The sequence below is a fragment of the Cherax quadricarinatus genome, chromosome 44 (genome assembly GCF_038502225.1).
Source record: "Cherax quadricarinatus isolate ZL_2023a chromosome 44, ASM3850222v1, whole genome shotgun sequence".
Taxonomy (NCBI): domain Eukaryota; kingdom Metazoa; phylum Arthropoda; class Malacostraca; order Decapoda; family Parastacidae; genus Cherax; species Cherax quadricarinatus.
In genome coordinates, this window is record NC_091335.1 from 27,801,036 (window position 1) to 27,827,067 (window position 26,032).

The following is a 26,032-nucleotide window of genomic DNA, read 5'->3' on the forward strand; positions in this document are numbered from 1 at the left end:
TGAGTGAGGACTTACAACTGCTTGTGTAAACATTGCCTGAGTGAGGACTTACAACTGCTTGTGTAAACATAACCCCCACAAAGAGAATTGCCACTAACCTATAATGCTATAAAATCATCACAAATTTATTCGTGTGTGTACATAAAGGCGCTGAATCCTTCTCTCCCAAGTGTATTGTCAGTTAGCTGATCGAGTAAAATCTACTGTTTATCGAGATATGCGGAACTCTCAATATCACATCGTAATAAATGTATATGGCACCTTACCATGAATGTAATGTTGGCACCACTGTGATTGTGTATGTTATACCATACAAGTTTAAACCTAACCTGTCTGCTCTGGGCTGGACCGTAACGTTTTGGCCAAGATCAAACCTTCAGCGGAAGTGTGCCTTGGGCATAGGGCTCTTGATCCATGGGATTGGATTAATTATTCCCTTACTCATTGGAAATAAGTCACTGACTTTTTAGGGGTTATCCTAGGTTCTCTACACATATGCTGCTATGTATGATAATCTATGTAACTATGCATGTGTATACCTGAATAAACTTACTCAAGTCTGATTACTCACTCCCATTCCCTCTGACACTGAATGACCCATACGTATTTATTGCTTTCTCCTGAATATAATGTCAACAAAGGATATGTTCCAGCATATACCACTCATCATCTTCCTCCGGTACACGGTACAAGGAGAGGCTCGTATCCGTATAAATACACGGATATACATTATCACTATATATACAAGGACAGGTTCTCATTCGTATATAAACACGGATACAAGGGGAGATATGTATCATTATATAACATGAAAGAGTTCCTAGGTAAACTACACATATGCTATGTATGATAATTTACTTAACAGTATTTATGTATATCTGTACGTGAATAAACTTACTTATCCCTACGTTTGAGGAACACTTGAGATTTCTTAGGAAATAAATCTAATTCTCTGCACGAGGGTCATTACACGTCACCGGTCAAGTATACTTTATTCTTTAATTAATGGATTAGAGAAAACTTTCATTATACATAATCCAAAAGATACGCATCTCTCGGTATATTCACTAAGAGATAAGTATCTCTCGGTATATTCACTAAGAGATAAGTATCTCTCGGTATTCACTAAGAGATAAGTATCTCTCGATATCACTAAGACATACGCATCTCTCGATATATTCACTAAGACATACGCATCTCTCGGTATATGAACTAAGAAATACGCATCTCTCGGTATATTCACTAAGACATACGCATCTCTCGGTATATTCACTAAGACATATGCATCTCTCGGTATATTCACTAAGAGATACACATCTCTTGGTATATTCACTAAGACACACGCATCTCTCGGTATATTCACTAAGAGTTACGCATCTCTCGGTATATTAACCAAGAAATACGCATCTCGGTATATTCACTAAGACATGCGCATCTCTTGGTATATTCACTAAGACATACGCATCTCTCGGTATATTCACTAAGAGATACGCATCTCTTGGTATATTCACTAAGAGATACGCATCTCTTGGTATATTCACTAAGACATACGCATCTCTCGGTATATTCACTAAGTGATACGCATTTCTCGGTATATTCACTAAGAGATATACACCACTCGTTGCTATTCACCCTTGGTGTATATACATTAAAATTGTACCTTTCCGTGTGTGTGTATACATTATATATATATATATATATATATATATATATATATATATATATATATATATATATATATATATATTATATATATATATATACGCCAAAAACATTAATCTGTGTGTGTATGTACACTGAAAGATACATACCTCTGTTTGTATATACACTGATAGATGATGTTCAGCTTCCAGTGAATTTATACTGAGGGATGACGTATATGAGCACCAAGATGTACATGATCATGTACATCATATGGAGCATGTACATGATGCACATGATCAATATGTACATGATCAATATGATGTACATGATCACCAAGATGTACATGACTATGATGTACATGATCACCAAGATGTACATGATTATGATGTACATGATCACCAAGATGTTCATGATCACTCTGAAGTACATGCTCCTTATGACGCTCATGATGTCTATAATCACCATGTTCATGATGCACATGATCACTATTACTGTATATACGTAACGTACATGGCAACTGTACAGGACAGGACTAGTGTACGTTTGCTCCCTGTTTACATCAGGGCTGCCAACATGACAAGGATTGTAATTTGTTACTCTTTATTTCACCCCTTTAATGTATATATTTCTCTCCCTTTTCATTATTGTATCAAGTACATAATAAACAGCTAACTGTATTGATACAAGAATTTATATATTATTGCATAATGGTTTAAATCGGTGTCGACCAGTGGGTGTCTAGTGAATAAGTGAGTAACTTGCAACTGTGTTGCCTCGCCCCGGTTACTGAGTCGCCGCCAGACCTACGTAGACGATCGTAATTCACAACACAAGTGTCACTGGTGCCGCAGACTGCTGTAAACTGCACGTATCGTGAAGACACCTGTACGTAAGCTGTAAGTATTTTTAAGAAATCTCTTTAGCAAATATAGGGAATAGGAAGAAGAGATAACGGATAAAATTGTGATTGGACAGAGATAACAAGTTGCACGGACGTAAACGATGTCTGGGAAAATTCAAAGCAATGTTCACTGCCATTCTTGATAATATTGCACCAGTTAAAGAGGTTAGAATTAAACGAAGAACTGAACCCTGGATGGCTACTGAGATGTTAGATCATATGAAAGTCAGAGACCAGCTGCTAAAAAGATTTAAAGGCAAACAGACAGGATATTGCGGCGGTAAATGAATAATTACAAAGGGTGAGGAACAGAGTGCGGAGACTTACAAAAGGAGCAAAGGCAAGGCGCTATTGCTCAAAAATCGAAGAGTACAAGAATAACCCCAGAAAGTTCTGGCAACAACTAAAACAGATGGAGTATAGCCATAAACCAGTAGATAGGTCTAACATAGTACTTAATATCGATAACCAGGTATGCCACGAAGCAACTAAATCCGCAAATTGTTTTAATTCCTACTACACATCTGCTGCATCAACACTAGTAAGTAAACTACCAGCTGCATCAAATACCTTTAATACAGACTCTGATAAGTTTCAAACATATTATACCAATAAAGGGGTAACCCCAAACAGTTGTCAACTAGTAAGTAGGTACCTGGGTGTTAGTCGACTGGTGTGGGTCGCATCCTGGGGGACAAGATTAAGGACCCCAATGGAAATAAGTTAGACAGTCCTCGATGACGCACTGACTTTCTTGGGTTATCCTGGGTGGCTAACCCTCCGGGGTTAAAAATCCGAACGAAATCTTATCTTATCTCTCTCTTCTCATGACTTTATTCAAAATGAACTAAACAGGTTAAACCCAGCTAGAGCACTGGCCCTGATAACATCCCGTCTAAGTTCCTCAAAGATGGTGCCTCTGCACCATCTGCACCATATATATAAGTATATAAGATAAGATAAGATTTCGTTCGGATTTTTAACCCCGGCGGGTTAGCCACCCAGGATAACCCAAGAAAGTCAGTGCGTCATCGAGGACTGTCTAACTTATTTCCATTGGGGTCCTTAATCTTGTCCCCCAGGATGCGACCCACACCAGCCGACTATCACCCAGGTACCTATTTGCTGCTAGGTGAACAGGACAATAGGTGTAAGGAAACGTGTCGAAATGTTTCCACCCGCCGGGAATCGAACCCGGGCCCTCCGTGTGTGAAGCGGGAGCTTTAGCCAATTGCGATCTTGGCTTAAATAGCAACGCTCATCTTGCCATATAGGACAAGTGAAAATTTGTGTATGCAATAATTTCGCCAAAATCATTCTGAACCTAACGAAAAAAATGTGTTTCACTGTGTTTGTTTAGTATTAAATTATTGTAAACAAATCTAAAATATATTTAGTTCCTTTAGGCTAAAATAAATTGTTCTTGTTATAATAAGGTTAGGTAAGTTTTCTAAGATTCTTTTGGAGCAAAATTAAAATTTTTTACATTAACGTTAATAAAAAAATATATCTTTAAGCTTATAAAGTAAAATTTTAGAAAGGACTTAAATTTAAATGAGTTCTTGCTAATTGACCAGTTTTACATATTCGGCACGACATATATATATATATATAATATATATATATATATATATATATATATATATATATATATATATATATATATATATATATATATATATATATATATATATAATACACTAACCCACTCTCACACTAGCCCACTCTCACCTAACCCACTGTCACCTAACCCACTGTCACACACACCCAGTCATACACCCATCCACTCTCACACTTACCCTCTCTCAGACACACCCACTCTCACACCCACCATCTCATCCACCCGCTCTCACACTAACCCTCCCGCACACCCACCCACTCACACACGCCCACTCACACAAGCCCACTCACGCCCACCCACTCACCCACCCACCCACCCATTCACACGCCCACTCACAGCCACTTACACCCACCCACTCACACCCACCCACACCCACTCACACCCACCCACACGCCCACTCTCATTCCCACCCACTAACACCCACCCACTCACCCACCCACTCACACACCCACTCTCACACCCCCCACTCTCACACACACTCACACACACCCACTGACACACGCCCACACACTCACCCACTCACACCCACCCACTCACATCCACCCACTCACATCCGCCCACTTTCACACCCACCCACTCACACCGACCCACTCACCCACCCACTCACACCCACCCACTCACATACACCCACTCACATGCACCTACTCTCACACCCACTCTCACATACCCACTCACGCACTCACACACTCATACCCACCCACTCTCACACGCCCACTCACACACGCCCACTCACACACGCCCACTCACACACGCCCACTCACCTACGCCCACTCACCCACGCCCACTCACACGCCCACTCACATCCACTCACACACCCACTCGCACACACCCACTCACACGCCCACTCACACGCCCACTCACACGCCCACTCACACGCCCACGCTCACACACACCCACTCTCACCCACTCACACGCCCACTCTCACACACCCACTCACACACACCCACTCACACACACCCACTCTCACACCCACCCACTCTCACACCCACCCACTCACACCCACTGTCACACACACCCACTCTCACACCCACCCACTCACACGCCCACTCACGCCCACTCATACCCACCCACTTTCAAACCCACCCACTTTCACATTCACCCACTCACACACGCCCACTCACACACCCACTCTCACACACCCACTCACACACACCCACTCTCACACCCACTCTCACACACCCACTCTCACACCCACCCACTCACACACCCACCCACTCACACACACCCACTCTCACACCCACCCACTCACTTCCACCCATTCACACCCACCCACCCACACACGCCCACTCACACACCCACTTTCACACCCACCCACTCACGCCCACTCCCACACACGCCCACTTTCACACACGCCCACTCACCCGCCCACTCTCACACCCACCCACACACGCCCTAACTCACACGCCCACTCTCACACCCACCTACTCTAACACATACCTACTCACCCACCCACTATCACACCCACCTACTCACACGCCCACTCTCACACCCACCCATTCTCACACCCACCCACTCACGCCTACTCTCACACCCACCCACTCACACCCACTCACATGCCCACTCACACACGCCCACTCACCCACCCACTCACACCCACCCACTCTCACACCCACCCACTCTCACCCACCCACTCACACAGCCACTCTCACACCCACTCACACAGCCACTCACACCCACCCACTTTCACACCCACTCTCACCCACCCACTCACACCCACCCACTCACACCCACCCACTCACACCCACCCACTCACACCCACCCACTCTCACACCCACTCACTCACACCCACTCACACGCCCACTCACACATCCACTCACACACCCACTCACCCACCCACTCTCACCCACCCACTCACATACACCCACTCTCACACCCACTCTCACACATGCCCACTCACACACTCATACCCACCCACTCTCTCACGCCCACTCACACGCCCACTCACACGCCCACTCACACCCACTCACCCACTCACACACGCCCACTCACGCACACCTACTCTCACACACCCACTCACACCCACCCACTCTCACACTCACCCACTCACACGCCCACTCTCACACCCACTCTCACACACCCACTCTCACACCCACCCACTCACACACCCACCCACTCACACACCCACCCACTCTCACACCCACCCACTCTCACACTCACCCACTCACACGCCCACTCACACCCACTCTCACACACACCCACTCTCACACCCACCCACTCACACACCCACCCACTCACACACCCACCCACTATCACACGCCCACTCTCACGCACGCCCACTCATACCCACCCACTTTCAAGCCCACCCACTTTCACCCACCCACTCACACACACCTCAAGCCCACCCACTTTCACCCACCCACTCACACACACCCATTCACACCCAACCACTCTCACACCCACCCACTCACACCCACTCACCAACGCACTCACATCCACCCATTCACACCCACCCACCCACACACGCCCCTTCACACCCATTTTCACACCCCCCCACTCACGCCCACTCTCACACGCCCACTCTCACACCCACCCACTCATACGCCCCCACTCACGCCCACTCTCACACCCACCTACTCTAACACATACCCACTCACCCACCCGCTATCACACCCACCCACTCACACACGCCCACTCTGACACCCATCCACTCACACCCACCCACTCACACCCACCCACTCACACCCACCCACTCACACCCACCCACTCACACCCACCCACTCACGCCTACTCTCACACCCACCCACACACACCCACCCACTCACACACGCCCACTCTGACACCCATCCACTCACACCCACCCACTCACGCCTACTCTCACACCCACCCACTCCCACCCACTCACGCCTACTCTCACACCCACCCACTCACACCCACTCTCACACCCACCCACTCACACCCACCCACACACGCCTACTCTCATACCCACCCACTCACACCCACCCACTCACGCCTACTCTCACACCCACCCACTCACGCCTACTCTCACACCCACCCACTCACACCCACCCACTCACACCCACCCACTCTCACACTATTTGTAAGTGAAAATGAACAGAACTGAATGTGAATATTGGATAAAAAATTATTTGGAAAAAAATTAACTGAAACTTCATTAGAAATATTAATGCTGAAGAACGTATGTTCCTGTTGTTCATTCTTCTGGGAAATATATTACCATTAGCAAAAAACTGACTTACAATTTATTTTTTGTACTGTACTAGGTTAGGTAAGATTTGTCAGGAAACAGGAAAAGTGCTGTAGGTTTTGGTTATCTGACCGAGACCTTCCGCTGGCTTACCGGTTCAGGCCCTTGAAAGTTATGGATATGATTATAACCATTTTTGTTACTGTATTAATTTGGAAATTTGGGGGTTTACTGTATTGTTTTCCCCACTTTATTCTATAGTTCCATAAGCTTCAGTTCCTTATATTTCTCTTGACTGCTCATTCCTTTTTGTCTTTGTAACTCTCTTCTCTTCATACCTCTTCCCTTTCTCCATTTTTTCAATATGTTTTATCAACTGAAGTTCCGTTCTGGTTCCATATACTCTAAAATGAACCTGTCCTGTGCCGTACATAGGGAGGTGAACGACGTTCGAGATTCCTGGAAACTTCTGTTAGATTTGCCAAATGATCATTAGCTGCAGAGTCTATACTGTTGAGTTGTGGCTCCTGCGATATGCTCGACGCTATGCCCACCCCCAGGTCATTCTTCTTCAGGGAGGTCAGTTGTCTCTGTTACCGACGCTATGATCAGTTTTCGGTTTTGTTCCTTCCCCAATATTCATAACCCTATATTTACTGGGGTCGAATTTAAGTAACCATTTAGTTAACTAATACCTAAGCATGTCCAGGATGATGTGAAGATTCCCTTGGAGTTTACCTGGAGAGGATTTCGGGGTCAACATCCCCGTGGCCGGGTTTGAGACCTGATCTCGTGGTAGATCAGGGTCTGATCAACCAGGTTGTTACTGCTGGCCGCACATGCACCAGAAAATACTGGTCCTTAGAACAATTCTCGATTAACCCAATTTGTTACTCTCGCAATCTTACATTTCTTGGACAATCAGTCTTCGTCTCCCACTACTAAAGTTCTCTTTGAGCTGTCTTACTACGCTTCCCAGTTTTCCTGGCTGCGTTTCAAGCTTTTTGATCCAGTTTCTTGTGAACTTCTATATCAGTAGCTTTCTCGTTGCCTAAGAATATGCAACTCACCTGTCCCTCCGTCTTTATCTCCTGACTCTCCTCTGGTTTATGAGGTAAGATTTGCTATCACTAAACCTTGATGGGGACTGTTTATGTAACCACTCCAGAAGTGTTCCTCCACTCTACTATTCATAGCTGGTGTTCAACTACTGGTCGGTAATTGAACCCTTCCTTCTGTCTCCTTCTAATATATTGAGATTATTTTAATTTATTCCAGACCTTTGGCAACTGTTCCATATCTATTGGCCTCTTTGTGTGTGTGTGTGTGTGTGTGTGTGTGTGTGTGTGTGTGTGTGTGTGTGTGTGTGTGTGTGTGTGTGTGTGTGTGTGTGAGTACTCACCTAATTGTGGTTGCAGGGGTCGATTCATAGCTTCTGGCCTCGCCTCTTCACTGGTCGCTACTAGGTTCTCTCCCTGCTACACGAGTTTTGTCATACCTGTTCTTAAAGCTGTGTATGAATCCTGCCTCCAAAACATCACTTTCCAGACTATTCCAATTCCTGACAACCCTATGGCTGAAGAAATACTTCCTAACATCCCTCTGACTCATCTTCATCTTCCAAGTGCGACCCCTTGTTGCTGTGTTCCATCTCTGGAATATCCTGTCTCTGTCCAGCTTGTCAATTCCTCTCAGTATTTTATATGTCGTTATCATGTGTCCCCTACCCCTCCTGTCCTCCAGTGTCGTCAGGTCAATTTCCCTTAACCTTTCTTCTTAGATCATGCCCCTTAGCTCCGGGACTAGTCTTGTTAAAAACATGCGAGGCAGGTCCAGTTCTCCCACCGGCTTAAACCAATGCCTTGCCCTAGTCAGGTCAGGTCACATTCACTTCAGGAAGAAGCAAGGTATCTGACCTAGTAGCACAAGATAGTCAGGTCCAACTCACACCCACGCACACCCACTCATGTATTCATCTAACCTATTTTGAAAACTACAGTGTCTTAGCTTCTATGACGATACTCGGGAGTTTGTTCCACTCAGTGGTGACGTACTTAGCTCTGTGAAGACCTGTTTGCGCGCTCTCTACGAACTGAAGCAAGATGCCCTCCATCGAGCAACTTTACCAACAGCTTAAGGAAGAATTGAGGATGGTGAAGATGGAGATTCGGCGACTGAACGAGGAAAAGAAGATTCGTAGTAGTCCTCCTGTTTCGAGTCCTCAGGTCAAGAAAGGAAACTGGTCAGTGGCTGGACAGCAGGGAACGAAGTTGACGATCAAGAAGACGAATGGAAAGGTAGAAACGATGAAGAAGAAAGAGACTGCCGTGGAAACTGTTGTGGAAACATCTAATACATTATCAGTGCTACCCGACGAATGTGAGTCGACTACTGGGAAAGTCACGACGAACGACACCAAGGAAGGTAAGAATATTGTTTTTGTTGGGGATAGCCAAGTTAGGTATATGGATAGGGCGTTCTGCTTGAAGGACAGGAGTAGGAGACAGAGGGTTTGCTTTCCTGGGGCTGGGATGTAGGATATTGTTAGCCGTCTGGATGACATCATGAGAAGTAATGGGAGCAATCCTATTATCTGTCTCAGTGCTGGAAGCAACGATGTTGGCAGACTTAGGAGTGAAGACCTGTTTAGCAGGTATAGGTCAGCAATAGAAATAATTAGGAGGAAGGGTGGGAACCCTGTCATATGTGGTATTTTGCCAAGGAGAGGAGTTGGAAATGAATGGTTGTCCAGGGCAATTGGTGTCAGTTGCTGGCTGGACAAATACTGTAAGGAAAATGTGGTAACATTCATTGACAACTGGGACCTCTTCTATGGCAGAAATGACATGTATGCCAGGGATGGGGTTCACTTATCTAGGTCTGGGGTGGGAGCACTGGCAACTGCAGTGGAGGGAGCTGTTAGGACTTTAAACTAGGAATAGTTAGTGGTATGGGTTTTGACAGGAAAACAGTTAAGTCCCAGTGTAGTAATATGAGTTCTAGGGGAACTAGTAATAAGCAGAACGAGGTAGATATTGAAAAGCCAGTGACACTGGGTGATAAGGACAGTAATAGGTTTAGTAGAAAAACAGAAATGAGCAGGAAGGGTAAAGAGAAAGGAGAGTCTTTCAATGTTTATTATGCTAATAGCCGTAGTGCTAGGAATAAGAGGGACGAGTTGAGATTAGTTGCTAGTGCAGGTAACATTGATATATTTGCCTTAACTGAGACGTGGTTTAATTCAAAAAGTCGGGACATGCCTGCGGAATGTCACATTCAGGTTTTTAAATTGTTCCAAGTAGATAGAAGTATCGGGAAGGTGGGGTAGGGTGGCATTGTATGTCCAAGATCGCTTGAACTGTTGCATAAAAACGGGTATTAAGTCTGAAGTAACACATACAGAGTCTGTTTGGATAGAATTTTCAGAGGGGCATGAAAAACTGATTTTAGGAGTGATCTACCGTCCCCCACACTTAGATAGGGACCAAGGGAGACTACTATGGGAGGAAATTGTTAAGGCCACAAGGAGACTTTAACTTTAGTCAAATTTATTGGAAACCATACACCCGGCCGGGATTGAACCCGCGGTCATAAAGTCTCAAAACTCCAGCCCGTCGCGTTAGCCACTAGACCAGCTAACCACAATAAGATTCATCCAACTAGGAATATTTCTACACCATAGGAAGGTTAGCACAGGCACCACTGTGACCACAAATGCAAGTTTTTACAGACGAATCTCCAGCTAGCGTGGCCATGACAAACTCTAGCTCAAGTCCCTTCACTGCCGTCAACATGACTCAAGAAATCGTAATGACAGGATTGCAAACAAACCATACCCCCGGCCGGGATTGAACCCGCGGTCATAGAGTCTCGGTCATAGAGTCTCAAAACTCCAGCCCGTAGCGTTAGCCACTAGACCAGCTAGCCACAATAAGATTAATCCAACTAGGTATATTTCTACACCATAGGAAGGTTAGCACAGGCACCACTGTGACCACAAATGCAAGTTTTTACAGACGAATCTTCTGGTGTAGAAATATACCTAGTTGGATGAATCTTATTGTGGCCAGCTGGTCTAGTGGCTAACGCGACGGACTGGAGTTTTGAGACTCTATGACCGCGGGTTCAATCCCGACCGGGGGTATGGTTTGTTTGCAATCGTGTCATTACGATTTCTTGAGTCATATTTATTAGAATTTCTTGACCGGGAATTTAGAATCATACGACTTCTTAGAAGTAGTTCAGGATTGTTTTTTGAAGCAGTTTGTGACAGAACCTACAAGGGGAAATAACCTGCTTGACTTAGTTCTGGCAAACAATGAATCCCTTGTTAATAATTTAGAAATTTCAGAGGAACTGGGTGCTAGCGACCACAAATCATTTACATTTAGCATTGAATGGAAGTATGATAGTACAGATAACTCAGTAACAGTCCCAGATTTTCGCTTAGCAGATTACGATGGGCTTAGAGAACACTTATCATCTGTTGACTGGGATAACGAAGAGAGCTATCAATATAATAGGCTCAAATATCTACTAGGGCATAAGAAAGGAATTTATAGGTGTATCAAAAGAGGTGAGGGTCATCTTATGAGTCAGTATATTGACATTAAGAGGGACATTAAAAAGGGGGTAAGAAAAGCTAAAAGGGACTATGAAATTAAAGTTGCTAGGGATTCTAAAACTAACCCAAAAAGTTTTTTCCAGGTCTATAGAACAAAAGTTAGAGATAAGATAGGCCCCCTTAAAAATAACTATGGATATCTTACTGACAAAGAGAATGAAATGTGCTCAATTTTAAATAATTATTTTCTCTCGGTTTTTACACAGGAAGACACTAACAATATTCCAGTAATTAATTTTTACAGTGGGCTAGAAGAAGATAAATTATGTAACATCACGGAAATAAATGGTATAAAATACCGACACAATGGAAATATAAACACAAATGCAGTATAATGTGATCCTTTATTGACAACGTTTCACCCACACAGTGGGCTTTTTCAAGTCACACACGGATCTACCTGGGGTTGGAAGGTACGAGAGTATTTATAGTATAAATACTCTCGTTCCTTCCAACCCCAGGTAGATCCGTGTGTGACTTGAAAAAGCCCACTGTGTGGGTGAAACGTTGTCAATAAAGGATCACATTATACTGCATTTGTGTTTATATTTCCATGTAACATCACAGTCACTAGTGAAATGGTTGTGAAGCAGATAGACAGACTGAAGCAAAATAAGTCGCCGGGTCCTGATGAGGTTTTTTCAAGGGTTCTTAAGGAATGCAAAATGGAACTCTGTGAACCATTAACTAATATTTTTAATTTATCTCTTCAAACAGGTGTAGTGTCTGATATGTGGAAGATGGCTAATGTAATTCCTATTTTTAAAACAGGGGACAAGTCGTTACCGTCAAATTACTGCCCAATAAGCCTGACCTCAATTGTAGGCAAATTACTAGAGTCGATTATAGCTCAGATTATGAGAAGCCATCTCGATTAGCATAGCTTGATTAATGATACTCAGCATGGATTCACAAGAGGCCGGTCTTGTCTAACTAATTTATTAACTTTCTTCAGTAAAGCTTTTGAGGCTGTTGATCACGATAAAGAATTTGATATTATTTACTTAGATTTTAGTAAGGCTTTTGATAGAGTTCCACACCGAAGACTGTTAAAGAAAGTGGCAGCTCATGGCATTGGGGGAAAAGTGCTCTCATGGATCGAGTCATGGCTCACAGACAGGAAGCAGAGAGTGTCCATGAATGGGGTTAAATCCGAGTGGGGATCTGTAACAAGTGGCGTTCCACAGGGATCAGTCTTGGGCCAGTTATTGTTTATAATATATATCAATGACCTTGATGAGGGAATTACTAGTGATATGAGCAAATTCGCCGATGACACAAAGATAGGTAGGATAATTGATTCAAACGTAGATGTTAGGGAACTTCAGGAGGATTTAAACAAACTATATTCTTGTTCAGAAAAGTGGCAGATGCAGTTCAATGTAAATAAATGCAAGGTTCTGAAGCTCTGGAGTGTCCATAACCGTAGCACTTATGAGTTAAATGATGTAGAACTTAGCCATACAGATTGCGAAAAGGACTTAGGGGTTATGGTGAGCAGCAACCTTAAACCAAGACAGCAATGCCTAAGCTTACGTAATAAGGCAAATAGATTACTGGGATTTATATCAAGAAGTGTAAGCAACAGAAGTCCAGAGGTCATACTGCAGCTTTATACATCATTGGTAAGGCCTCACCTAGATTATGCAGCTCAATTCTGGTCTCCATATTACAGAATGGACATAAATTCGTTAGAAAACATTCAGCGTAGGATGACTAAATTAATACATAGCATTAGAAATTTTATGAAGAAAGATTGACGACTCTTTAAGTTACATTCACTTGTTAGACGAAGAATGAGGGGAGACCTGATCGAAGTGTATAAGTGGAAGATAGGTATTGATAAAGGGGATATTAATAAGGTCTTGAGGATATCTCTCCAAGAGAGAACCCGCAGAAATGGATTTAAATTAGATAAGTATAGATTTAGAAAGGACACAGGAAAGTATTGGTTTGGAAACAGGGTAGTTGATGAGTGGAACAGTCTACCTAATTGGGTTATTGAGGCTAGGACTTTGTGTAGTTTCAAATTTAGGTTGGATAAGTACATGAGTGGGAGGGGTTGGATCTGAGTGGGACTTACACATCAGAGCTTATTTCTTGGGTAGCATTTAAAATTGGGTTGGTCAAATGTTTTGTTAGTGGGATGAATTGTAAAGGACCTGCCTAGTATGGGCCAACAGGCCTGCTGCAGTGTTCCTCCTTTCTTATGTTCTTATGTTCATCCACAACTCTATTACCAAACCAGTGCTTTCCTATATCCTTCCTGAATCTGAATTTTTCCAACTTAAAGCCATTGCTGCGAGTCCTGTCTAGGTTAGATATTTTTAGCAAGCTATTTACATCCCCTTATTAATTCCTGTTTTCCGTCTATACACCTCAATCATATCCCCCCTAATTCTACGCCTTTCCCGATCTTCATGACTTTGCATTTGGTTGGGTTAAATTCCATGATCCAGTTGCTGGACAAAGCTTGCAGTTTGTCCAGGTCCCTTTGTAATCCTGTTTGATCCTCATCCGATTTAATTCTCCTCATTAACTGCACATCATCTGAAAACAGGGACACCTCTGAGTCTATCCCTTCCTTCATGTCATTCACATATACCAGAAACAGCACTGGTCCTAGGCTCTGTTATCAGAAGAGTGATGGAGCACCTAGAAAGGAATGAGCTTATAAATGACAACCAACATGGATTCAATGACGAGAAATTTTGTGTCAGAAACCTACTGGAGTTCTATGACAAGGTGGCAACAGTAAGATAAGAGAGAAAGGGGTGGGTAGGTTGCATTTTCATAAACCATACCCCCGGCCGGGATTGAACCCGCGGTCATAGAGTCTCAAAACTCCAGCCCGTCGTGTTAGCCACTAGATCAGCTAGCCACAATAAGATTCATCCAACTAGGTATATTTCTACACGATAGGAAAGTTAGCACAGGCACCTCTGTGATCACAAATGCAAGTTTTTACAGACGAATCTCCAGCTAGCGTGGCCGTGACGAACTCTAGCTCAAGTCCCTTCACTGCCGTCAACATTCGTCTGTAAAAACTTGCATTTGTGGTCACAGAGGTGCCTGTGCTAACTTTCCTATCGTGTAGAAATATACCTAGTTGGATGAATCTTATTGTGGCTAGCTGGTCTAGTGGCTAACGCGACGGGCTGGAGTTTTGAGACTCTATGACCGCGGGTTCAATCCCGGCCGGGGGTATGGTTTATGAAAATGCAACCTACCCACCCCTTTCTCTCTTATCTTACTGTTGCCACCTTGTCATAGAACTCCAGTAGGTTTCTGACACAAAATTTCTCGTCATTGAATCCATGTTGGTTGTCATTTATAAGCTCATTCCTTTCTAGGTGCTCCATCACTCTTCTGATAATCTTCTCCGTGACTTTGCATACTCTGCATGTCAATGATACTGGTCTGTAGTTTAGTGCTGAGTGTCAGTCTCCTTTTTTTAAAAATTGGGACTACATTTGTTGTGTTCCATACTTTAGGGAAGATTGTCGTTAGTGGTATACAGAGCGCCTCTGCTCCCTCTCTCAGGACCCCATGGAGAGATGTTACCTGGCTCCATCGCTTTTGAGTTATCTAGTTCACTTATCATCCTCTTCACCTCTTCCTCGGTTATATGTATTGTGTGTAGCACTTGCTGGTGTACCCCACACCTTCGTATCTGGAGTCCTTTCTGTCTTCACTGTGAATACTTCTTTAAATCTCATGCTGAGCTTCTTGCATATCTGTGGGTCGTTTCTTGTAATCTCACCTTTCTTCAGCCTGATTACCTGGTTCTTGACTGTTTTCCTCCTGATGAGACAGTACAACAGCTTTGGGTCGAACTTGGCTTTCACTGCTGTGTCACTTTCGTATAGTCACTGGGCCTCCCTCCTTACCTGTGCGTATTCATTTTTGGCTCTTCGACTACTCTTTGCGTCCTATACTTCCATTCTCTAGCTCATTTAGTTTTGGCCTCTCAACCAAGGGCTCATTCTGGCCTTCTCTTTATTTCTGTTGCCCTTGTGTGTGTGTGTGCATGTCTGTGTGTGCGCAGGCATGTGCGTGTGCTCACCTATTTGTACTCACCTAGTTGTGGCTGCAGGGGTCGAATCACAGCTCCTGGCCCCATGTGTGTATGTCTGTGTCTGTGCCTGTATCTGCATTTGGGTTTGTGCTGTGCCCATATCTGTCTGTGCCTGTGTTCTGTGCCTTTATCTTTCACCCAATTGTGGTTGTAGGGTCAAGCTATAGCTCCTGGCCTTGCCTCTTCACTGGTCACCACTAGGTCCACTCACTCCCTGCTCCATGAGCTTTATTATACCTCCTCTTAAAGCTATGTATGGTACCTGCCTTCACTACCTCACTTTCCAGAATATTCCACATCCTGACAACTCTATGTAGTTTGCCTAGCAGCCTCTTCACTTCCTCGTCAGTTGTATGTATCATGTTCAGCACTTGTTGGTGAACCCCACCTCGCCACCTTTCTGGAGTCTTCTCTGTCTCCACTGTGAATACTTCTTTGAATGTTGCATTGAGCTCTTCACATACTTCAAGGTCGTTTCTTGTAATCTTCCCTCCTTCCTTACTCAGCCTGATTACCTGGTCTTTGTTGTTTTCTTCCTGATGTGACTGTACAACAGCTTCGGGTCAGACATGGCTTTAGTTGCTGTGTTATTTTAGTATTGTCGCTGTGCCTCTCTCCTTACCTGTGCATATTCATTTCTTGCTCTTCGAGTAGTCTCCTGTTTTCTTGGATATTTGCCTTTATACTTCTTCCATTCTCTTGCATAATTGGTTTTAGCCTCTCTACACCTCTGGGTGAACCAAGAGCTCGTCTTGGCCTTCTCATTATGTCTATTGCCCTTGGGTACAAACCTCTCCTCTGCTTCCTTGCATATTGTTGTCACATATTCCATTATCTCATTTAGTATTTTCCCTGCCAATTCTCTGTCCCACTGGACCTCGCTCATGAAATTCTTCATGTCTGTATAGTCCCCTCTCTTGTAGCTCGGCTTCATTCTTCCTGTCCTTCTTGTCTCCCTCTCCACTTGTAACTATGTATTCGAAGCTTAGAAACACGTGATCACTAGCTTTGAGGGGTCTTTCATATGTGTGCGTACTGCTCAAGGTGAATACTAGGTCCAGTCTTGCTGGTTCATCCTCTTAACGTGTTGATACAAGAGGTTTTCCAGTACCACCTCTATCATCTTAGTCCTCCAACTGTTTGGGCCCCCATGTGGCTCCAGGTTTTCCAAGTCGATTTCTTTGTGATTAAAGTCACCCACGACCAGTAACTTTCCCCTGCTCACACAGGCCCTTCTGGCCACTTTAGCCAATGTGTCAACTATCGCTCTGTTACTCTCATCATTTTTTTGTTTTGGCCTCCTGCTATTCTTGGACCTTTAGTCCGAAGTGTTCCCATTATGTAGTCCCTTGCTTCTTCTCTGTCCCTTCTCTCCAACTCTTTGAAATCCCATTGGTTTTTGATAAGCAGTGCCACTAGTCCACCCCCTCCTGGTCCCTCTGTCCTTCCTCAGGATTTGATATCCAGTTGGAAAGACGGCATTTGTTATCACTCTTTAGAGCTTGGTTTCTGTGAGAGCTATGATGAAGAATTGAGACACTTATGCAACGTATGGGAATCTTTATTGATAAAGAGTCCCATATGTTGCATAAGTGTCTCGATTCTTCAACTTGTCGGTTTTCAAAACCATTTATCAAGAGGGTTATGATGTCTCTTATTCTTCATACCATCAGCCTGTGTCTGTGTAGTAAATAATATTAGTATGTACTTGCAGATCATGGCGGCCAAGAGTGAAACTGTTAAGGTCACCATTAATGAAGACACCACCACTTTTCGTGTACCTCTTCGGTAGGTCACTCAGACTGCAGGATCAGTCTGTAATAACCAGTGTCTTGTTCAAGTTTAAATTATGTCAGTGACTTGGTGAGTCTTCCACTTATACAAGTAATAATTTCATCATAGACTTAATAAAGCTCACACTTGAGCAATAAGTGTTAGCTTCATCAGCAACTTAATAAAGCTCACACTTGAGCAATAAGTGTTGGCTTTATCAGTAACTCAATAAAGCTCACACTTGAGCAATAAGTGTTAGCTTCATCAGCAACTTAATAAAGCTCACACTTGAGTAATAAGTGTTGGCTTCATCAGTAACTCAATAAAGCTCACACTTCAGCAATAAGTGTTAGCTTCATCAATAGCTCAATAAAGCTCACACTTGAGCAATAAGTGTTAGCTTCATCAGTAACTTAAGTTCACACTTGAGCAATAATTTGTTCAAACAATTCTGACGCTTCAAGTGTTTCTGTTTTATTTCTTTTGGCTTCTGTTTTTTATTCAGTGCTCATAAGATTGCAAGCCTTCAAGGGGATGTTGTCTTGTTGCTGGTGAAGGGTTCTTGATTCAAGGAATTGGAGCTGCTCTTCCCTTACTTGAGCAAAACCTGATTACTTTCCATTGTTCCCCTAGGCACCTTGTTACTCCTTACGAGTTTAGTGTTTCCTATTTTTTGTGCCTCTGACTCACGAAATCGTAATGACACGATTGCAAACAAACCATACCACGGACGGTTCTATCCCCGGGTTCTATCCTCGTCCGTGGTATGGTTTGGGTTTTTTTTTGTGCCTGTACTTGTTGAGAAATTAGAGACACACGGTATGGGGTACATAATAAACTAAACTAACACGGAATAGGGTTTTTTTATGGTAAGAGGCGTGATTGACAGATAAACAACAGCGAGTTTGCATAAATGGGGACAAATCAAAGTGGGGACGTGTCACAGTGTTACTTAGGAATCAGTGTTGGGACCTCTGTTGTTCACAGTATGCATAAATGACGTAGGTGACGGAATAAACAGTCACATCAGCAGGTTTTCCAGTGACACTAATAGGCCACTGAATAATTCTGATGACTACACTAAAGCAATACACGAAGATATGGATGGATTGATGCAACGGTTGGAGAAACAGCTGATGCAGTTTAATGTAGACAAATGCAAAGTTCTAAGCCTGGGAAAAGAGAACCATGGCACATATATAAACTTAATAATGGAGATCTCAATTTCTCTGAATGCAAAAGTTCTGGTTAACAGTAATCTAAAGTCAAGACAAAGTAAGTGTTTGCTTTAAGACTAAGAGAATTCTTGGCTTCATATCAAGAAGCATAAATTACAAGAGTCCTCAGGTTATACTACAACTATATATGTTATTAGTAAGGCCTCATTGAGATAAAGTTGCATAAATTCGCTGGAAAACAGAGAAAGATGGCAATGTCGATCCCAAGTAACAGAAATCTTTTCTACGAGGACAGACTGAGGACACTGAATCTGCAGTCTTTAGAAAGGTGTAGAATTAGGGGGGATATGACTAAGGTAGGGTGATAGACATCAACCACTCAGTGGTTGATCTCTGCCTGTAACTGTTTTACATGATGGTAGGATTGTGGGTGTCCCATTTTTTCTGTCTCAAGCACACTGGATAACTGCTGAATTTTGCTACTTCTACTTACATTTAGGTGACACTACACAGGCATGCACATACACACATCCAGGTTTTCTCTTTTCTTAATAGTTCTTGTTCTTCTTTATTTCCTCTTTTCTACATGGGGAAGTGGAGAAGAATCTTTCCTCCGTAAGCCATATGTGCTGTATGAGGCGACTGAAATGCTGGGAGCAATGGACTAGTAATCCCTTCTTCAGTAGAAAATACTAAAGTAGAGAAGAAGAAAAAAATTATAAAACTGGGATGCTTGAATGTGTGTAGATGTAGTGCCTCTGTTTGCTGAGATGATTGCCAATATTATGAATGAAAAGAAGTTGGATGTCCTGGCTCTAAGCAAAACAAAGCTGATTGGGGTAGGTGAGTTTCAGTGGGGAGAAATAAATGGTATTATGTCAGGAGCATCTGAGAGAGTTAGAGCTAAGGATGGGGTAGCAAAAATCTCGAAGGATCAGTTATGAAAAGAGAAGAGGAAATATAAATGCATAAATTCAAGGATTATGTGGCTTAAATTAAAGGCCGGATGCAAAAAGTGGGTCATAATAATTGTGTATGCACTGGAGAAAAGAGTGTAGAGGAGAGAGATTTTTTTTGAGATGTTAAGCGAGTGTGTAGGAACTTTTGAACCAAGTGAGAGTAATTGTGGTAGGGGACCTAAATGCTGAAGTAGGAGAAACATTTAGAGAGGGTGTGGTAGGTAAGTTTGGGGTGCCAGGTGTAAATGATAATGGTGGCTCTTTGATTGAACTTTGTATAGAAAGGGATTTGGTAATAGGTAATACATATTTTAAGAAAAAGAGGATAAATAAATATACAAGATATGATGTAAGGTGTAATAAGAATAGTTTGTTGGACTATGTATTGGTAGATGAAAGATTGTTGAGTAGACTTCAAGATGTACATGTTTATAGAGGGGCCACAGATATATCACTTTTTAGTTGTAGCTACAGTGAGAGTAAAAGGTAGATGGGATACAAGGAAAATGGAACCAGCAAGTAAGAAAAAGGTGAAGGTTTATAAACTAAAGGAGAAGGCAGTTAGGGTATGTTGTAAACAACTGTTGTAGGATAGATGGGCTAGTAAGAATGTAGGCAGTGGGGTTGGGGTAAGTTTAAGAATGTAGTGTTAGAGTGTTCAGCAGAAGTTTGTGGTTACAGGAAAGTGGGTGCAGGAGGGAAGAAGAGCGATTGGTGGTAAGAGAGAAAAACTTAGCATATGAGAGGTTTTTACAAAGTAGAAGTGATGCAAGGAGGGAGGAGTATAAAAAAAAAGAGATGTTAAGAGAGTTGTAAAGCAATGTAAAAAGAGAGCAAATGAGAGGGTGGGTGAGATGTTATCAACAAATTTTCTTGAAAATAAGAAAAAATTTTGGAGTGAGATTAATAAGTTGAGGAAGCCTAGAGAACAAATGGATTTGATAGTTAAAAATAGGAGAGGAGAGATATTAAATGGAGAGTTAGAGGTATTGAGAAGATGGAGGGAATATTTTGAGGAATTGCTAAATGTTGATGAAGATATGGAAGCTGTGATTTCATATATAGGGCACGGAGGAATAACATCTTGTAGGAGTGAAGAAGAACCTGTTGTGAGTGTGGGGGAAGTTCGTGAGGCAGTGGCTAGAATGAAAGGGGATAAGGCAGCTGGGATTGATGGGATAAAGATAGAAATGTTATAAGCAGGATGGGATATAGTTTTGAGTGGTTGGTTCTTTTATTTAATAAATGTACGGAAGTGGATAAGGCTCCTAGGGATCGGCAGAGAGCATGCATAGTTCCTTCATATAAAGGCAAAGGGGACAAAAGAGAATGCAAACATTATAGTCTGTTGAGTAAGTGTTATGTAAAAGGACACAAGTGCAGCTAATATGACATTTTATTGTGGCAGCATTTTGGTCAGTAAAATGTCAATTAGTTGCACTTACATCCTTTTATCTAACATATTGTCGGTAATTCTACCAACATTAATACAACCTGGTAAAGTGTATGGTAGAAATATTATTGAAAGAATTAAAAGACGGAGAGTATGATAGGAGATGAACAAGGAGGCTTTAGGAAAGGTAGGGGGTGTACAAAGTGTTTACAATGAAACGTATAGATGAACAGTATTTAGATAAGGATAAAGAGGTTTTTGTGGCATTTATGGATTTGGAAAGGGTGGATAGGGAGGCAATGTGGCAGATGTTTCAGATATATGGAAGAGGAGGTAGGTTATTGAAAGGAGTGAAGAGTTTTTACGAGGATAGTGAGGCTCAGGTTAGAATATGTAGGAGAGAGGGAGATTGTTTCCCAGTAAAATTAGGCCTTAGACAGGGATGTGTGATGTCACCATGGTTGTTCAATATATTTATAGATGGGGTTGTAATAGAAATGAATGCTTGAGTGTTGGCAAGAGGTGTGGTGTTAAAAGATAAAGAATCTAACAGAAAGTGGGAGTTGTCACAGTTGCTCTTTGCTGATGACACTGTGCTTTTGGGAGATTCTGAAGAGAAGTTGCAGAGGCTGGTGGATGAGTTTGGTAGGGTATGTAAAAGAAGAAAATTAAAAGTGAATACTTTTAATTGATGATGAGGATAACCAAAAAAAAGATTGGATATCAGATTGGAGGGAGAGAGTATGGAGGAGGTGAATGTAATGAGATATTTATGAGTAGACATGTCAGCAGATGGGTCTATGAAAAATGAGGTGAATCATTGAATTGACGAGGGTAAAAAGGTGAGTGGTGCAATGAGGAGTCTGCAAAGACAAGGAACTTTGTCCATGGAAGCAAAGAGGAGAATGTATGAGAGTATAGTTATACCAATGCTCTTATATGGGTGTGAAGCATGGGTGGTGAATGCTGAAACAAGGAGAAGGCTGGAGGCAGTGGAGATGTCATGTCTGAGAGCAATGTGTGTCTGAATATAATGCAGAGAATTTGTAGTTTGGAAATTAGGAGGTGGTGTGAGAGGGTTTGGACATGTAGAGAGGATATAACAAACTAGAATAACTCCGAGAGGGAGGTGGAAAAGGAGGTTTTGTGTGCAAGGGGCTTTGACTTCCAGCAAGCATGCATGCAAGTGTGTGTTAGATAGGAGCAAATGGAGACAAATGATCTATAGGACTTGACATGCTGTTGGAGTGTGAGCAAGGTAACATTTATGAAAGAGATTCAGGGAAACCGGAAGACAGTGCTTGAGTCCTGGAGATGGGAAGTACAATACCAGCACTCTGAAGGAGGGGTGTTAATGTTAAAAATTTATAACTGTAGTGCAAGTGCATCTCTGGCAAGACAGTGGTGGAGTGAATGATGGTGAATTTTTTTCTTTTTTGGGCCACCCTGCATTGGTGGAAAACGACTTGTATGTTAATAATAAAACATAACAATGATTGAGGTGTATAAATGGAAAACAGGAATTAATAAAGTGGATGAATAACTTACTTTAAATATCTAACCAAGACAAGACTAAAGCACTGGTTTGGTGAGTGACTTATGGATGACTGGAAGAAACTCTCGAGTAGTGTTACAGAAGCGTAAACCTTCGGTAGCTTTACAAATATGTTAGATTAAATACACGAATAATTGTTGGTAAGTGTGAATTGGACTTGCCTAGCATGGGCCAGTAGGCTTGTTGAGTGCTTCTTATAATCGTGTGTTCTTGTGTCTTGAAGATATAATATGCCTGTGGGAACCCTCAGGAAGGAATGTCTTGATGCCTCTGATGGGTTCTTGATGCAAAGAATTGGAGGTACCCTCTCTTTCCTTAAACTCTGATGGTCAAGTATTCCTAAAGGCACTATAGAGCACTTACAAGTTTCGTGCTTCCTTCTGATAATATTGAGTAGGATCCCAAAGAGAGGAGTACAGATCCATTTCCTTGCAGTAAAAGTTCCTAAGTCACATCAAGGTTTTTTTTCTTGAAATTAATAATAATGTGGTTGCAGGTGTCAGCGGTGTGCGTGCTACAGGGATGACCAAGATCGTATGACCTTAGAGGACAGTTTGTGCCTCCTCGTCACTGATCAAGGAATAACTCAATATCATTACCATGACGGCCCGCCTGTGCTCCTTGCCATCTTCTCCTGCCTCTGCATTTTCTTTGTGAAAGTAATGGAGGAAACGCATGATAAGCTCTCATGTGTCATCATGTTTATTTTAGTTTCTGCTGGCATTTATGTCATAATGACGATGGCATTACTGCTCCTGACGCGTTGTTATGGCACTATAGCTATAGAAAAATATTCAAAGGATAAGGATTATGAACGCTTTGCTGGAGAGATAATAGAGGAAAGTACACCTCTGCTTTAATTGTTTTTTTTTTTTTTTGCACTGGTCGCCGTTGCCCAGTGGTGAGTGTAGCCACTCTCATTGCTGAGGTCCAAGTAATAAACCCTAGAGATTAACATAACATAACATTTAAATGTTTTCTTCACGGTTTGTGCTGTATTTAAAGTTGCCTGTACCATTGTGTAGAGTTTGTAAGTGTTATTGTATAACCCAGGCCACTGCGAGAGTAGGCTAAGTAAAAGGACACTCGTGCAACTAATGTGACATGTGTATTCTTTTACTTAACATATTATCGGTAATTCTATCAGTATTAATACAAGAGTAGGCTAATTTGCAAATAACGTCAAACAATTAAGAGTTAGTCTGATCCTCAAAATGAATGCAATCAAAATAATAATGTATTTGACATAAGTGTGATAGATTTAATTATAGATCTGTGTGGTGGAATTATTTTTCACTGTTTTCTCTCACCATTCCCCTCTCTAGGGAAAAGTACCTGACCCCAAGGTCACAGTGACAGTTGACTCCTCACTAGTGGAAGAGAAAGGAAGGGGAAGAGGTTGCTTAGCTAATTCTCCCATCTTAGGAGAAACTGTGATATACCAGAACATCATTTTTTTGACATATCTAGGTCTTCAATTACTTGATGTTGAGACAGGAGTTCTCGACCCATTGGGTCAAAGGACCAAATGGGTTAAAACATTCAAGTGCATTGGACATTCTCCCATGTCCAGAACACTTGATCAGTGTTCATTTTTGACATCCTTGGCAATTCAGCCTAGAGCCCCCAGGCAGTGATTCCGAAAGCCAATGGCGGCAGTCTTTCATAAAGGGACATCAAGTCCTATCAATTAGTGATGGACGCCTACCTTGGAAGCAAGGAAGACTTATCTAAGTGATCTGTGAATGTCTGGAACAATGCTGGATTCACAGTCAAGTGTAATGAAGGTGACCTAGCCCGGTGGCCTGGTGGCTAAAGCTCCCGCTTCACACACGGAGGGCCCGGGTTCGATTCCCGGCGGGTGGAAACATTTCGACACGTTTCCTTACACCTGTTGTCCTGTTCACCTAGCAGCAAATAGGTACCTAGGTGTTAGTCGACTGGTGTGGGTCGCATCCTGGGGGACAAGATTAAGGACCCCAATGGAAATAAGTTAGACAGTCCTCGATGACGCACTGACTTTCTTGGGTTATCCTGGGTGGCTAACCCTCCGGGGTTAAAAATCCGAACGAAATCTTATCTTACCTTGTGGCCTTACCAGTTCGTGGTGTGAATGTTATCCACAAGGATCTGGATGTTTTTCAAACATGCTGACAGCTCATTAAGCAAGACAAGAGTGAATGGATGTTTTGGCCTGATATTTCTGGTACCGTTTTATATTGGTCTATCTTACAACCTTATCTATTATAGACTGCAATCCATTATCTTGTTTACTATAGCTGGGGACCTATCATAGGCAGAATAGTATAGAGTAAGACACATGTGCAACATCTGGGTAACCTTCACAACTACGACAACTACTACTACTACAACTAACCCATCTCTTTGGGAAGGACCTACTTCCACTGGGGAATCCCGCCCACCAGTGAATTTGCCCTCGTCTGCTTCACCTGACGTTACTATATAAGCACCAGGATTCTTTCTTCTGCTTCAGAATCTCCACGACTATGGTGCTGTTCGCACCTACTCCTAGGTTGAGGGACTGATTACCTCATCTTCTGTACATAGTTCTACTGTCTTCAAGTTATGTCCTGGAATTTGTATTGATAAAGCCACTGGATGGCGAAACGTCTACAATAAAGATACCCAGATGTTGCACATGTGTCTTACTCTCATCTTGTCGGTATTATATACCATTCGTACACAGAATAGTATAGACTCCAGTCAGTGGGTGTCCCAGAATGGGTTATTAGTGTGTCAACCATTGGTGGCAAGTACTCGCGAGGGCCACATTCACTCCACCAGAGACTGGGTGATGGACCAAGCACCAGGTGTCATCAGAACCATCAGCTTGGTAAATTATCAGTATGCTTAACAGTATACAGCCCTGTCGAATGGGAGAGCCCATATATATCTAGACCTGAAACGGCTGAGGTCGAGGTGGACTCGACTGACAAGTGTTTAATTAGTGTCAGTCGAAGTAGAATCCTTAATTATTGACAACAGGCTGTATGATACATTCTACTTTTTAATATGATGTTGATGACAACAATAATAAGAGTTAAATAATAATAATTATAATGATTATACAAATTAGAATATTTATTGTGTTTATATTTTTATAAGGAGCATAAGCTTATTCAATAAAACCATATCTATAA

The 26,032-nt window shown here is 42.6% G+C and overlaps 1 protein-coding gene across 1 annotated transcript; it reads left to right on the forward strand.

Annotated features, from left to right (window-relative positions):
* The first annotated feature begins 2,409 nt into the window (after window positions 1–2,409).
* Window positions 2,410–26,032, forward strand: LOC128697398 (uncharacterized). Its single transcript, XM_070094220.1, has 3 exons — window positions 2,410–2,540; window positions 17,728–17,801; window positions 23,368–26,032. Exons 2-3 carry the CDS (start codon window positions 17,731–17,733, stop codon window positions 23,729–23,731), a joined length of 435 nt encoding a protein of 144 aa, XP_069950321.1. The 5' UTR covers window positions 2,410–2,540; window positions 17,728–17,730; the 3' UTR covers window positions 23,732–26,032.

What these genes read in the sequence shown, in the direction of transcription:
- LOC128697398 (XM_070094220.1), top strand. Translation starts at nt 17,731, where the DNA reads ATGGCGGCCAAGAGTGAAACTGTTAAGGTCACCATTAATGAAGACACC. An exon ending in ACTTTTCGTGTACCTCTTCG is followed by an intron (nt 17,802 to 23,367) that starts GTAGGTCACTCA and finishes ATGTGGTTGCAG; the next exon opens with GTGTCAGCGGTGTGCGTGCT.